Source organism: Myotis myotis, unplaced genomic scaffold (genome assembly GCF_014108235.1).
Source record: "Myotis myotis isolate mMyoMyo1 unplaced genomic scaffold, mMyoMyo1.p scaffold_m19_p_16, whole genome shotgun sequence".
Classification (NCBI taxonomy): domain Eukaryota; kingdom Metazoa; phylum Chordata; class Mammalia; order Chiroptera; family Vespertilionidae; genus Myotis; species Myotis myotis.
In genome coordinates, this window is record NW_023416320.1 from 4,393,392 (window position 1) to 4,407,458 (window position 14,067).

Sequence of the window (14,067 nt, forward strand, 5' to 3'; positions counted from 1 at the left end):
TCTTTAGAACACGGATGTTGTCATTCCTTTTCTCTGACGCTTTACATGGTTCACCGTCACAGATAAGATGTTAGGCAGCATTTAAGGCCCTCCATGTCCCACCCCACCTTCCTTCCCAGCCTGTCTTCAACTAGTTGCTGCCTCTTAGTACCCTGAACGCAATCAGTTACGTGGAAATACACTTTTATCGACTGGGTGAACCTGCCCAGCATCGTCTACCAAAGCCCAACCCTTCTATGAGTCCATTTTAGTTTCTTCTGGTCTAACTTAGTCTCTCTCACCCTCCATGCTATTGTGGATGTTTGTGTGTTCCCAATGGGGTCAGGGTGCGATGTCATAGTCACCTTCCTGTCTTCTATCGAATGTAGAGTAATCCCTTGTACCCAGAAGGCAGCCTGTCAGTATCTTATTTCACTGCTTAATATCATTTAAAATACAGGGTGGGGCAAAGTAGATTTACATTTGTGATTATGCAAAAAGAGCTTTTTTTGTATTATTATTAGTGTATTTTTTCTCATAAGAACAACTGTAAACCTACTTTTGTTCCACTCTGTATTTTTTAAAGAGGTTATTTAAAAAAAAAAATTCTTTTTGTCATTTTTAAATCTTTATTTTTGAAGACTACTTGAAAGTCTAAAATATAGTTTAAGAGTATTTATTAAACTAATTTCGCAAGCATGAATGAGACAGCACTGCCTCAGTCTTGTACAAATGAGACCCTATGTAATCATCTCTGAGCTGATGGTCAGGTGCTCTTATTTTCCATGCAGGCAGAAGGAGAAAATGAAGTAAATAATGAACTGGCAAATCGAATGTCTTTGTTTTATGCCGAGGCAACCCCGATGCTGAAAACCTTAAGTGATGCCACAACAAAATTTGTATCAGAGGTAAGCATTGCCTGGAATTTCTCTGTGGCGCTCCTCTGCCTGTCTGCGGACATGATGGTCCCAGCATGTTCCGAGACTCTGAATACCAGCTCTAAGCTGGGAGACTCCCAGATATGTGCACTGAGTGCTGCCCCCTTCCCTGAGGCCCACATGTGCACAAGGACCCACCTGTTTGCAGCCTCCCTCTGGGTGTATGGTTGACACCCCAATGGTATTGTGACCAAACCAAAGTCTTGATTTTCCCCCAACCCTGCCTTTGACCCAGTCTCTCCTGTCTCAGTTGAGAGTTCCACTGTAGCCCAGCTGGTGTTGCTCACTGGCCGAGGGTCGACCCACGCACCAAGAGATCAGTGGTTCGATTCCCGATCAGGGAATATGCCCAGGTTGAGGGCTTGATTCCTGTTATAGGGTGTGCAGGAGGCAGCTGATTGATGCTGATTCTCTCCCATTGATGTTTCTTCCTCTCCTTTCTTCTCTCTCTAAAATCAATAAAAACATTTAAAAAAAAAAAAAAGAGTACCACTGTAAAGGCAGATCTTGTTTTATTATGCGTCACTTTACTGCACTTCACAAATGTTGCATTCTTTACAAATTGATGGCAAGACTTCCCACCAGTCAAAAGAGTATGGCTCGCTTTATTGTGGTTGTCTGGAACCGAACCCGCAGTATCTCCGAGGTCCTATACAAATAACTATGACTTATTATCCTAAATTCCTTTCTTTATCTTACCCCCTCTGTCCACCCCATCAGACAGTCTTATTGGCTCCAAAATAAATGCTGAATTTGAAAACTGAACCCCTCTCTTGCTGCCTCTCCACATGAGCCCACCTCCCTCTCACATGGATTACTGCAGTCATGTTCTGACTGTTCTTATTCCATTATAAGAACTCTTGCCCATTATAGTCCTTTCTCCAAAGAGCAGCAAAGTCTTCTTAAAACAGAAACCTCATTTCCTTCCTCTGCTCTACATGTTTGTAGTGACTTCCCAGTTCCCTGGAGATGAAATCCACCTAGCTCCGAGCCTCCCGGCCCCCGTCTGTGCGCTGCGCTCTTTCCACCAGCCCCAATTTGCATGCCTCTCAGGAGGGAGGCCTTGGCTGCCTGGCTGGTAGCTGTATCCCCAGAGCTTAGAGCAGTACCTAGAATCTAGTGCATTTTTTACAAAATTGAAAGTAGAAACCAAATATTAAAGTTGCCAATCTTTCATGTTATGCTAGGTTTTAGCTTACACCTATGTACTAATTCACTTTTACTCTCTTTGTTCTCCGTGCACCTTTACAGAATAAAAACTTACCCATAGAAAATACCACGGACTGTCTGAGCACCATGGCCAGCGTGTGCAGAGTGATGCTGGAAACGCCGTGAGTATCGTGTCGGCTGGTCTCTCACTTTCATAATCCTGTGGGATGGTTGTCCAGATGGGAACATGTCTTAATTGTAAGGTGGGAATTAAGGCGATCCCAGGTAACCAGCGTAATATGTGAGCAAAATTAAAATAACTTGGCAGCTTCATGGAACTTCTGGTTAAGTGTCAGTCCAGCTGCTTTTAAGATGCCTGAGACCAGCAAGACTAACTCAGACTCTTCCTAATGGAGATTTTTCTGGTGCTTTGGGGCGAAGGGGAGGAGTTTTAACGCTCTTTCAGTGTTGCTTTTCATACATTCTCTCTCCTGAATTTTTCTGCTAACCCCTTTTTCTCAGTATGAGTTCTCAGTCTTCATTTTCTCACCACTCGCCTGAGTCCCCTACTGGGTTTCTCCTCTCACGCCGTTCAGGATGTCTGCCACATGTTGTCATAGGCAGAAAGACTCCACCTGGATCCTGAATATATGGTCTTACTAGATAACTGTCGTTTTAGTGGAGCTCTGCATTTTCCAAAGTCCTATTCTGTATGCCGCCTCCCAGGAAAACCTTATAAGCAAGAGGGCGGCTATTGCCCTCCTTCCTCTCCTCCTCCTCCGTTAGGAGAGTGAGGCCTGGGGAGTGAAGGGATTGTGCACAGTGACCGACCCCACAGGCGCCTGGACCCTTCATCCCGGGCTGGGACTCCTTCTGCTGGGACATGATGCCTTTTATATGGACAAATGAGAGAATAATCCAGTCAGATTTTAGAGAATTAAAATCCACTAATACAGTAATGTGTTTAGATAAATCAGCCCAGACACACTCGCTCTGTTAAGCTAGTGACTTTTTTCATCATATTGGTGATAGCACTTATTCCCAAACCTTTACTTGGGGCTACTTGGGGTTTCTCAAAAATAGTCTGATCTCTGCTAGCAGAATGGGCAGTCAACTCAGGTGCATGGAGAGACCATGGGAGGAAAGTGCTGACTGTTGCGCACACCTGTCTGGGAGCGCCACTGCAGGGGAGAGGGGCGGCTTCATGTTAGCACCTCTTACAGGTTAACAGTGCGTCTTCCCGCATCAGCTTGAGAGTTGAATCAGCTCATTCATTTGTGATGAGCCTCATGCATCGTGTCTTCTCTGCCCTCCAGGGAATACAGAAGCAGGTTCACAAACGAAGAGACAGTGTCGTTCTGCTTGAGGGTAATGGTGGGCGTCATCATACTCTATGACCATGTACATCCCGTGGGAGCATTTGCCAAAACCTCAAAAATTGATGTAAGTGGCCTTGTTTTATGTAATTCCCAACACTGGCTATAACCGAAAGCCAGAGGCTTTTCCACGTTAAGAGCCGGCAGGCAGCACCGTTAGTTTGTGACCTGGGGGCCCTTGGTCTCCTCGGGCGGTGCTCCTACAGCCGGTGTACCGGTGGGAGAATGACCGGGGGAGTATTGTCGTTTAGAGCACGTCCTTGTAGGGAAACCTCACACTCCTGCATATTGGGCAATATAAACAATCAGACATAAGAAAAAATTGTATCCTTTCATTCTCTTGACCAAAGGCCATTTCAGACAAAAGATTTATATCTACATATGCAGGGTGGTAAATTTCGCTTTATAATTACACGAAACACAGAGTCTATTCTTGCAGTAATTATTAGTTAATTGCATTATTTTCCATGCGGACGATTGTAGGCCTACTTTTGCCCCACCTGTATATGAAGCGCCAGTAAAGGTGCTGCAGCGAATAAAGGTGAAGACCATGCATTTCCCTCCTCCAGTTCTAATAATCTGTGGCTCTGGCCTGGGTTTCTCTGTTTTGTAACTTCTCTCCTCGCCCTCTCACATCTGGTTCATCAGAATTATAACCAGGGCTGGGTGGGAATTGTCTTCCGGTTCCCTTTCCCAGCGGGGCAGGCTCTCAGCACCTCCTGTCTGGATTGCTGGCTGCCTTCATTAGTGCCCATCATATGGAAAGAGAAGTGAGTTCATTTATTGAGTGATTCCTGTGTCCCAGGAATTTTTCACTTAATCTTTCATTTACCTCGGAAAATACTCCTAAGAGAAAGGAAGTTTAGGGAAATGAAATCTTACAATGGCTCGTGAATGGTGAGCAGGATTTGGGGATTTTGAGCCCACGTTGCCAGGGGTGTCTATCTGGAGGGGCCTCCTTTCCGTGCCAGTGTGTGTGTGTCATCCTTTAAAGGCCACTCAGCACCCTTAGGAAGTCCTTCCTTAGCTCACCCGGGCTTTCTCATTGGTGTGGTGGCTTCAGGTTGACTGAGTTGGTTCTTAAAAAGTTTTGTTTGACAAACTGAAAATAATAAGACTTGAGTAGATTTTTTTTTTTTCTGTTTATGAGTAATTACATCTGTAGTGTGAGTTCTGTGGTTGTGGTGCTAGTGTAAGTATTACTGTTTTGAAAGTCATGTTAGCTGACAAAAAGATGTCTCACCTTTTCTGTTTTCTTTTCTCCTTAGATGAAAGGTTGTATCAAAGTTCTTAAGGACCAGCCTCCTAATAGTGTAGAAGGTCTTCTCAATGCTCTCAGGTGGGTGTGTGTCCGGGCACACGTGGGTCGGAAAAGTGCATGTGAGAACGTGCTTCAGAGTGGGAGGAGCACAAGGCTGTGGATGTAAATGTTCATTCAGGAATGTAAAGATCCCCTTCTTATTGGTAACTTTGCTTCAGCTGCCTAGGAAGCATATGTTTGTCTCTTTACCTCTCTAAGCATTTACTTGAGTGCAGATAAAATTGATTGGGAATGAACTTAATAGGAATGGAGTTTAAGTTTCTTTAATTCGGAGAGACTGTGTATGGGCCTGCTTAAATGATACGTTCCTTAAAGCAGCTGTCTATGTGAAATTCTTATGAGGCAGATTGATACAGCGTTACGTTCTGCCTGAGATAGCTCCACAATATACCCACGTTCAAGCCTGGGGGGCCTGTTCCCATTGCTCCTCGTCTGGCCCGAGCTTTGGTCACCTGGACCCCGTGACAGCACCCCGGTTGTCCCTCTGCTGCTCCTTCTGCTCCCTCGGCCCAGAGCGACCCTTTCAGACCATCAGTGAAGTCACACATTGCCCCCCTGCTTCGTGTCCTGCCCTGGCTTTCAGTGCCCTCAGTAATCCCCACTCTCCGCCCTCGGCCCGCAGCCTCTGGGCGAGCTGGTCGGTCCTGGCTCGGGCTTCCCTCCTTTGCGGCCAGGTTATCCGTCTGCGTGCAGGTGTCTTATCTCTCTCCCTCTGCTCGCTTGTAAGCTCCTGGAGCCGCCTGGCACATAGTAGGCTTGCTTATTGGGTTTCTGCTCCTTCTGACAGGAATCCTGTCATGAATCTTCTTTTAAAATACGAACCACTCTTAGCGATTCCCTTTTAGATTCTTAATTTGTGTTTACAAACTTAGAGCAAAACACCCCTGCCTGGAAATAAGGCGCCTGGAGAACTGGGACACGGGATGTGGTAGGTAGACTGTCCTGAAGCTGAGTATGTGGAGCAGGGCCGCTGCCCTTTCTGTGAGGGCAGCGAGGAAGCAGGGATCTAGGCTCTGTGGGCCACGTGGCCCTGTCCCAGCTCCTCAAAGCTGCGTTCGTAGTGAGATGGTAGCCATAGGCCATGCTGAAGTGACTCAGTATGTCTGTGTTCCAGTAAAACTAAAAACTCAGTTCGTATGATTTCCATGTTAACATGAAGTGTTACTTTTATTTTGATACCCCTGCTTCCCCCGCAACCATTTAAACATGTAAGAATATGCTCAGCTCAAAGCTACAATTTTTCGACCCCTGAGTTAGAACAACAACAATTTTCCTCTGAGTGAGAAGTTACAGTCAATTGTTTACTTAGAATTTAACCAGATCTTCCGGACAGGGCAGGTCTAACAGTTTCCCAGCAGCTGGCTCTGCGTCTGAAAGGCGATGGGAGGACCAGTGCGGAGCCTGAGCCAGCTGACGCGGGAAGGGACAGGCCTGACTGAGAGAAGGTTGCCTTGGCTTGTCCTTGTCGTAGAGCCGGAGGCCAGCGATGATGTGTGTTTTCTAATTCCCTGCAATGGGTGTTTCTTCCCGGTAGGTACACAACAAAACATTTGAACGATGAGACTACCTCCAAGCAAATTAAATCCATGCTGCAATGACACTCCAGAGCGAGCGCCTGCAGTGACTCGGATGCACAGTTTTTAGTGATTGCAATTACTCTCTCATTTACTCTCGCTTTAGTTCTTCCCTCTGTTCCTCTGCCCTCTTTTTTAATCATGTTCTTGTTCTTAAGACTTCTTTTCTGTGCCAAAATCAGTCAAGTTATACCCTGGAGGGGTTGCCTTTCAGATAGGCCACCTGAGGCAGCTAATCATGCATCGCATTGGGGTCTCCACTGAGAGAAATTCTATGACTTGAACTAAATATTTTTAAATGTGGATTTTTTTTGAAAACTAATATTTAATATTGCTTCTCCTGCATGGCAAAACTGCCTACTCTGCTATTTAAAAGCCCTCAATGACTTTATTTTCTACTGCCTTTTTTTTTATGTGCAGCCAAATGAAAATGTTTAAATTAATTGTGTTGTACAGATGGTACCCAACACAAACTTTTTTTAAATTAGTAAGATTTTTGTTTAAAGTTTTAAGTTTGCATTTTGACCTTTTTGTAAGGATGTATGTTGTGTGTTTAACCTTTATTAACTAACGTTAAAACTGTGATGTGTGCGTAGAGTATTACGTATGCATGTTCATGTTTAAAGAATGGCTGTTGATAAAATAAAAATCAGCTTTCATTTTTCTAAGTGTGGCCTGGTTTCCTGAGGTTTGGTTTTAGGCGTCCAGGGCTCTCCCCTTGTGTTTTTATGAAATGCACGTACACATTACACAATTTCCCTTTTAGGAGAGAGCTGGGTCTTTTGAATAGCATTTTTCTCTTTATTGTCTGTGTGTACCCCGTTTTCATTGCTTTCCGAAGCTTGCCGAGGGCAGTAAGACCAACGATGATGGACTGCTAGCCTTGCTTACCTCGTGTGGATGGAGTAACTGCAGGACGTCCACTCTTGCGGGGTCTGGTTTCCCAGGAGCGAGGGGGATGGGCAGCAGGACGCAGAGTGGGAGGAAGAGCCTTCATGCGGGGAGGGGAGTGAGCGTGAGGGGCATCCCAGGAGGAGCTGAAGTCCCCGATCCCCCACGTGGGAGAAAACGAGCATGTTTGTCATTCAAGGCCCTAAAACCTTACTTTGTGAATGTGCAGGTGCGAAATGCTGCTTAAAAGCTGTCTAGTCCACGCAGGCCGGTGCTTTAATGAGGACAGTGTTGAAGCTCTGACACCATTAAAAGGGTTAACTGTGGACGCGGCTCCTGGAGGCTCTGTCCAGACCTGGCTCAATAGGGCAGCTCAGGAGCCGTGGCCCTTCCGATGGAGCCCGGCAGCCTCACGGCTCAGCACATGCTCGCCCATTCCCAGCTGCCTCTGCGTTTGCTGTTGAGACTGTGTCACACCATGTCCCACGTCATGGCTCTGGTCGGGTGGCCCTGAGCCTGTCATCTTCCTCCCTCACATCCACCTGATCTTTCCAGGACCAGCCTTGGGGATAGCATTCTCCAGGTCCTTCTGGGCCCTTCTGAGAGTATTGTCCTGGGTTAAATCGTGAACCCCCAAAAGGTATGCTCCCCCACAACCTGCAAATGCAACCTTATTGGGAAAAAGGGTTTTTGTAGCTGAAACTAAAGTCTATAGTTAAGGTCACCCTGGATTGGAGTGGCCCTAAATCTAGCGTCAGCTCTGTAAGAAGAAGGAAGGGGACAGGCACAGAGCAGGAGGCCACGTGAAGATGGAGGTGGAGGCTGGTGCAGTGCGGCTACCAGCCAAGAAACCCGTCACAGGCCAGATTCTCCCTCAGCCTCAGCACCAAGCCTGCGGACACCTTGATCTCAAACTCTGCCTTCCAGGACTGAGAATAAATTCTGTCGCTTTAAGCCACTCGTGGGAATTCGTTATGGCAGCCAGGAGCAACTAGGACAGGTATCTCCACCAGCCCCCCTCCATAACGTCCTTCAGGGTAATTTTTTGATCTTTAGAACTCAAGAATGGCCATGGGTGATGTTCTTTCCGCACCCTGAGGATCTTGTGCCATCCACAAATTTCAGGCAGGACAAGTGAACTGAGTGGACAAACAAACAAGAATGACACAGCCAGGACCAAGGATCACTGTTGTGGTCCTGCTGCCAGCGCAGTGCACGCCTGCGTGTTGGGGAGAACTAACTCTGCACTGGGGTTCCCAGCTAGTCTACGGGCCAGCCTGCCCACATTGCCTGTGTTTGTGAACTAAGAAGCATTTCTATGTTTTTAAAAGGTTGGAAAAAATCAAAAGAACAATATTCCATGGCATGTGTAAAGTATATGAGATTCAAATTCTAATGTCCATAAATAAAATCTTATTGGAACACAGCCTCATTGATTTATTTATGTATCATTTTGGGCTACTTTTGTGCCACGATAGTAGAAGGGAATTCTTGTGATCGGGGCCATGTGGCCCTCAGAGGTGAAAATACTGTCTGGCCCTTTACAGAAAGTTTGCTTACCCCTCCTCTAATGGTAAGAGCAAGTTAATTTGACAACTAAATGTCTTTTTTTTTTTTTTAATTAATCCTCACCCAAGGATATTTTTTTCTGTCAATTTTTGGAGAGGGGAAGGGAAGGAAGGAGGGGGCACAGAGAAAGTGAAACATTGATTGCTTGCTCCCTGCTCTTGACTGTGGCCAGGGATCGAACCTGCAACCAAGGTATGTGCCTTTGACTGTGAATTGAACCCGCATTCCTTTGGTGCATGGGCCGATGCTCTAAGCACTGAGCGACACAGCCAGGGCCCAAATGTCAATCTTAAATGTTATCACCATAGAATAAAGGGTAATTTTGTGAGGTGATGGAGGTGTTAACCTAATTTGTAATCACTTTGTAATACATGTGTGTATGAGATCATCACATTGTACCCCTTAAATTTATGAGTGATATGTCAATAATATCTCAATAAATAGGAAAAGTATAGTAATAAAATAAGCTTCCAGGTTTCCCTTTAGAGACTGATTCAGAAGATATTGTTCAGAAGATAGAGTGAGGTCAGGGACTCAGTTTCTATAAGAGTCCCAGGGTGATTCTGATGCAAGGGGTCCCCACAGCACCCTGAGCAAAGCTGGCACACCTGGCCTGGAGGAGGAAGTGTGGGACTGCAGGTGCGGGGATGTGAGAGGCTCCAGCAGGGATACCCTCGGCTCAGCTGACCTGACTTCTTCCCACCTGGACATTCTTCACATCACAGATGGTGAGGAGGAGACACGCTTTGCAGAAGGTGAGTTTCAGGCTGGGCAGATTCTTTGCCTAGACTTTGGGCCCTGCTGAGCCCTGACCCCCGTTTGGAGATTAAATGGAAAGCCTGTGTGTTGCCCCAACTCAAACCAAGGGAGGCCTAGAAGGAAGGTTAGGAGGGGTTATAAATTAATGAGTGATGGGTGTGTTTGCAATTTGACAGTGAAAGCCTTAGAAGTGACTTGAAGACTTAAACTGAAACAAAAGGAGATGAACTCTAGCTATTTGGGGGGACAGATTCTAGGTAGAGGAACTAACCAAAGGAAGAAATTTCCTGCCATATGAACAGCTGGAATGAGTGAGAATTCATCAGAACGTGAGGTCAAGTGCATGCAGGCCATCGTTGGTCATTATCATGACCGTTTTTACTTGAAGTGGGATTGGCAGGTAGTACAAAGGTTAGATCCCTAGGGAGGTATTCGATGCACTTTTGAAAAGATGCCTTTGCCTTGTGGACAGTAGACAGGGCAGAAGCAGGAAGTCTAGTTAGGGGATTGGGATAATCCAGGTTCAGTGTTGATAGTGGGTGGGGCAGGCTGTTGGTCCTGGAAGTGATGAAAAGCGATCAGATAGACGCTGGCAGAGTTAATGTCTACAAGAGTGGTGTGACATGGCTTCCAACAGCTCTGACACTCGGAACCAGGAAAGGAATTCTGAAATGGGCTGGTTGGTAGGGAGTGAGATGATGGATGAAGAAGCAAGAGGAGAGAGGAAGGAAGCATGAGTGGTGCAAATCGGGGCAGCTGTTGTGGAGGCCTCCAGGGAAGAAATTCTAGAAATATAGGCCACCGTGCTCTCAAGGAACGCGTAAGGACAAGCTTACTTTCCATTTTTCTTTAGTTTTCCACTTTTAGAAGGTGTATGGTTGGTGTCCCCACACTAAAGCTAATAGTCTGTGGAGTCGGGAACTCTGTCTTACTGACCTTGTTACCCCAACACTGGTATCAAAAAAAATGTGTAGGTGTAGACTCAAAACCTAGAAACGTGGCGACTGGCTGGCTCAACAAGGGTGGGGCTCTGAGAAGCTTACATTGTTCTGTATAAGGAAAGGGAGAGGAAATGCGGGGGAGAGCAGAAACCTAGAAGCTCATGACTAAAACTTATAAGACCTTGGGGTGGGGAAGGGAAAATAAAGGAGGAGGAGGAGGAAGGGAAGCAGGTGTGAGGCAGGGAGGGGCTGAGCGAAGTCTCCATGAAAACCTGTGAACAGGGTCAACCAGAAAAGAGCTAGTGGAGAATTTTCAAGAAGATAACATGCTGGGCAGTGGCCACCCCAGCTCAGTCCCCCCTGAAACCTTAAGTAAATTGGCGTCGCTTACTCTTATGCAGGGGACCAAGCACTTCCCTGTGACTTGGGCACAAACAGAAGACCCTGTGCGAGGTTGCCAGGAGGGAGGCATGGGTGCTGCTTGCACACTGCAGGGAGGAATGTGGAGCTTCTCTGCTTTTCCAGGATCGCTGCTTCCCCACTGGCGGCTGTTCCCAGTGGAGGACCAGGGATGCTCAGCTGTGGCTGCACTCACTGCCCCAGGTTTCCCGTTTATATCCCTCCTCTGGGATGTCGGAGGTGCTTCCCGATGGAGAACAGGGAACTGGGAAAGGAAAGCTATCGGCTGCTTATGGTGATGATAGTTCTAAACGAAGCCTACTAAAACCTGCAGGCTTCCTTGGACTCACATAACTCCCCCCAAACAGCTGAGTCACGTTTCCTGGCTTCTAGAATGTCACAGAATAGGGCAGGGCTCTCAGGTGCTGGCCTGTGGCACAGTGGTATATGTACCTACAAAACTGTGTATTTCGAGTCTGTTGTTTTTACAATGCAAATTATAGAAAGTAAATTCAGTCCGGGGAAATCTTTCGGGTTGGTGGGTCGTGTAGAAAGCACAGCCGTGAGCCCTCTGGCGCATGGAGTGGTTGTCCCGTTCCCCAGGTGGGGAAGGGCAGGTGTGGGACTTGCATGAACAGTGGATGGAAGAAGAGGGGATAAGTGCCTTGTGAAGCACCCTCAGCTGCCCTTCTGAGCGTCAGAGCTGGGACTGCCTGCTCCCACAGGCTCCCCTCTGCCAGGCATTTCCCTTTGTCCATGAGGCCACAGGAGTGATCATGAAGTAATTAGAAAGTAAATGGGTTTGGGGCAGGTTGGTTTGTCCTTTTAAAAATCTCCTTTTTCTTTACCATTAAAGATTGTTGTAAGATCGATTGTACAGCACATGACACACAGGAGGGGTAGCATTAATTCCGATTGAACCAAGGCTCTGCCCAGGGTCCTGCATGTACCTCTTCTCTCCTGAAGCTTATTCCTACCTTTCCTGCTGACACACGGCTGCATCTTACACAGTGTGTTTAAGGTGGCATGTAGCCAAATAAGTTGTTTCAGCAATCATTCATCCGTGAATGAACCCACAAATCAGACTTGCTCAGGCTGTTCTCTGGGTCAGGAACAGACACGCTCTGCTTCTGGAGATCCTATCTACTGTCCTATGGGACAGCTGGCAGATACAGTATATATAGAAACCCTGCCAGATTCTAGCCTCCACTTGCCTGAGAAGGACTTGAGAGGTAAGACTGGTTGATTTAGAGCTCAGCCCCAGACCTAGTCTGGAGGAGATGAGGGCTTCATCTGCTGCTTCTTACAGGATATTGCCCTGGAACTTGTCAGGGATCTGCTGGTGGGAAGAAAACACGACTAGCGGAGTCGCACTTCTCTGTTCTCTGGATTTTGTCTAACCTCAGGCGGTCTGGAGATTGGAAGAAGCCCTACCCATTGGAGCCTTTCTCTATAAGACAAGACAATATACAACTGGTAAGTTCTAACCAGGGACCAGGGGGTGAATAAAAAGATACTGTGGAAATGGGGTTCTTGGAGTGAGGAAAAGAATTTCCTGAGGCCCCCACAGGAGGATGGGGCTTCATGGAAAGCTTTATTGATGATGTAAAATTAAGGGGGTTCCCCTCTAAGATCCCATTTCTGTCTTGTCATGGAAGAAGTCCATTCTTGCCTTCAGCAGGGCTAGGATCAAGGCCACTGCCCAGAATTTCTGTTCCATGTTAAAGTCCAGTCCAATCCAGCACCTGGCGAGCTTAGCTGTGTTCCCAGCTGGATATTTTGTGTGTGAGGTCAGCATGGCATGGACCACAGGGCTGTGTAAGGCAACATGGCTATGAAGAGAGAACAGGGGAGCACATGGCTGAGGGTGGGTCACAGAGCAAGAGCGAGAAAGAACAAGAGCGAATGAGAGAGGGAACTCTTTGGGGTTTTAACCAGGAGCTTCTCCAAACTAACCAATTAACTCTTCAAGATTTCACATGCTTCTGATGGGGTCACCCCCTAGCCAATCCATTGTTCCCCAGGCTAGACTGACAGGCAAATACCCCCCTACACTCCCTACCCACCCTATCCCCCCACTTCTACTACAAATGCGCCCATCTCCCCCTTTGCTCTATCCCTTCCCCCAGTGACCTGCAGGGAGTGGTTCCCTAGGGAGGGTGAAGCTGCCCAGATAACCATGTTATAATGTCTGGCCTTCCCTTCACTTTTTTCCCTTTATTGATATTAACTAGCTCATTTCGGCAATAACAATACTATAGAGAGAGAAATGTTCAGAATAGATTTGAGAAATGGGTAGAGATGTTTTTGCTTTGTTTTAGATTGACAACCACCCCCCCCCCCCCCCGCAAAAAAAAAAAATCAGCATTTCTTACCATTCTTCCTAATGCAAAAGAATTCTGGGTAACAACACACAAGCAGGTATGATGAAGGGATGTGTCTTTGACACATCTTTTTTTCACCCATCCTCACCCTCTTCCCTTTCGCAACCATCAGCTTATTCTCTGTATCTATGGGTCTGTTTTGTGTTGTTTATTCTTTTTTTTTTATTAAGAGTTCACATATAAATGAAATCATATGGTATTTGTCTTTTTCTTTCTGATTTATTTCACTTAGTGTAATGTCCTCTAGGTCCATCCATGTTGTCACAAATGGCAAGATTTCATTCTTTTTATGGTGGAGTCATATCCACTGTGTAAATGTACATCTTCTCTACCCACTCATCTATCAGTGCCATCTACCTGCCCTCAGAGTCTTCAGCCATGCCAACCAGCCTGAGCACTGTGGGTGGGACGAAAAAGAAGCAGGCCTCTTAGGAGTGTCTTGCATAGGGTTGTGGGGGTGGTGGGCTGACTGCTCTCACTCCCCCATGGGAGAAGCCTGGGCCACAGGGTTAGGAGTGTCCTACAGGGCGGGGAGTGGGCTCCGTGTGCTCTATTCCCAGGGGAGAAGCATGGGCTTTGGGGTTAGTCTTGATTGAATTATGCTGCCTTGGAGGAGGGGTGACATGGGGAAGTGAAACTGCTCTGCTTCCACTCTTAAATGCATTTATTCCTGGAGGTTTTGATCTGCTGGACTCTAGGCACCCATAGAGGAACTCTTATCCACAAGTAGTTGTCAGAACTGTTGTTTCTGTGGAGGGATGAGGGCTGAGAAGTCCTGTTCTGCCAT

At 46.8% G+C, this 14,067-nt stretch overlaps 2 protein-coding genes across 9 annotated transcripts in view; both read left to right on the forward strand.

The window, feature by feature from the left end:
* The window catches only part of CYRIB (CYFIP related Rac1 interactor B), a 110,292-nt gene extending 103,282 nt beyond the window's left edge, over positions 1-7,010 (forward strand). For 4 of the 6 annotated variants that reach the window (XM_036337652.1, XM_036337649.1, XM_036337650.1 and 1 more), the window contains 5 exons: positions 771-887; positions 2,169-2,248; positions 3,383-3,509; positions 4,711-4,781; positions 6,298-7,010. In XM_036337652.1, coding sequence (XP_036193545.1) covers positions 771-887; positions 2,169-2,248; positions 3,383-3,509; positions 4,711-4,781; positions 6,298-6,361 — 459 coding nt within the window. In that variant the 3' untranslated portion in view covers positions 6,362-7,010. The remainder of the gene's footprint in view (positions 1-770; positions 888-2,168; positions 2,249-3,382; positions 3,510-4,710; positions 4,782-6,297) is intronic. The other 2 variants (XM_036337653.1, XM_036337654.1) reach the window with 2 other exon arrangements.
* Positions 7,011-11,970: 4,960 nt separating this feature from the next.
* The window catches only part of GSDMC (gasdermin C), a 36,226-nt gene continuing 34,129 nt past the window's right edge, over positions 11,971-14,067 (forward strand). For all 3 annotated transcript variants that reach the window (XR_004972398.1, XM_036337646.1, XM_036337647.1), the window contains exons 1-2: positions 11,971-12,128; positions 12,206-12,372. The gene's annotated coding sequence lies outside the window, so the exon portion shown is untranslated. The remainder of the gene's footprint in view (positions 12,129-12,205; positions 12,373-14,067) is intronic.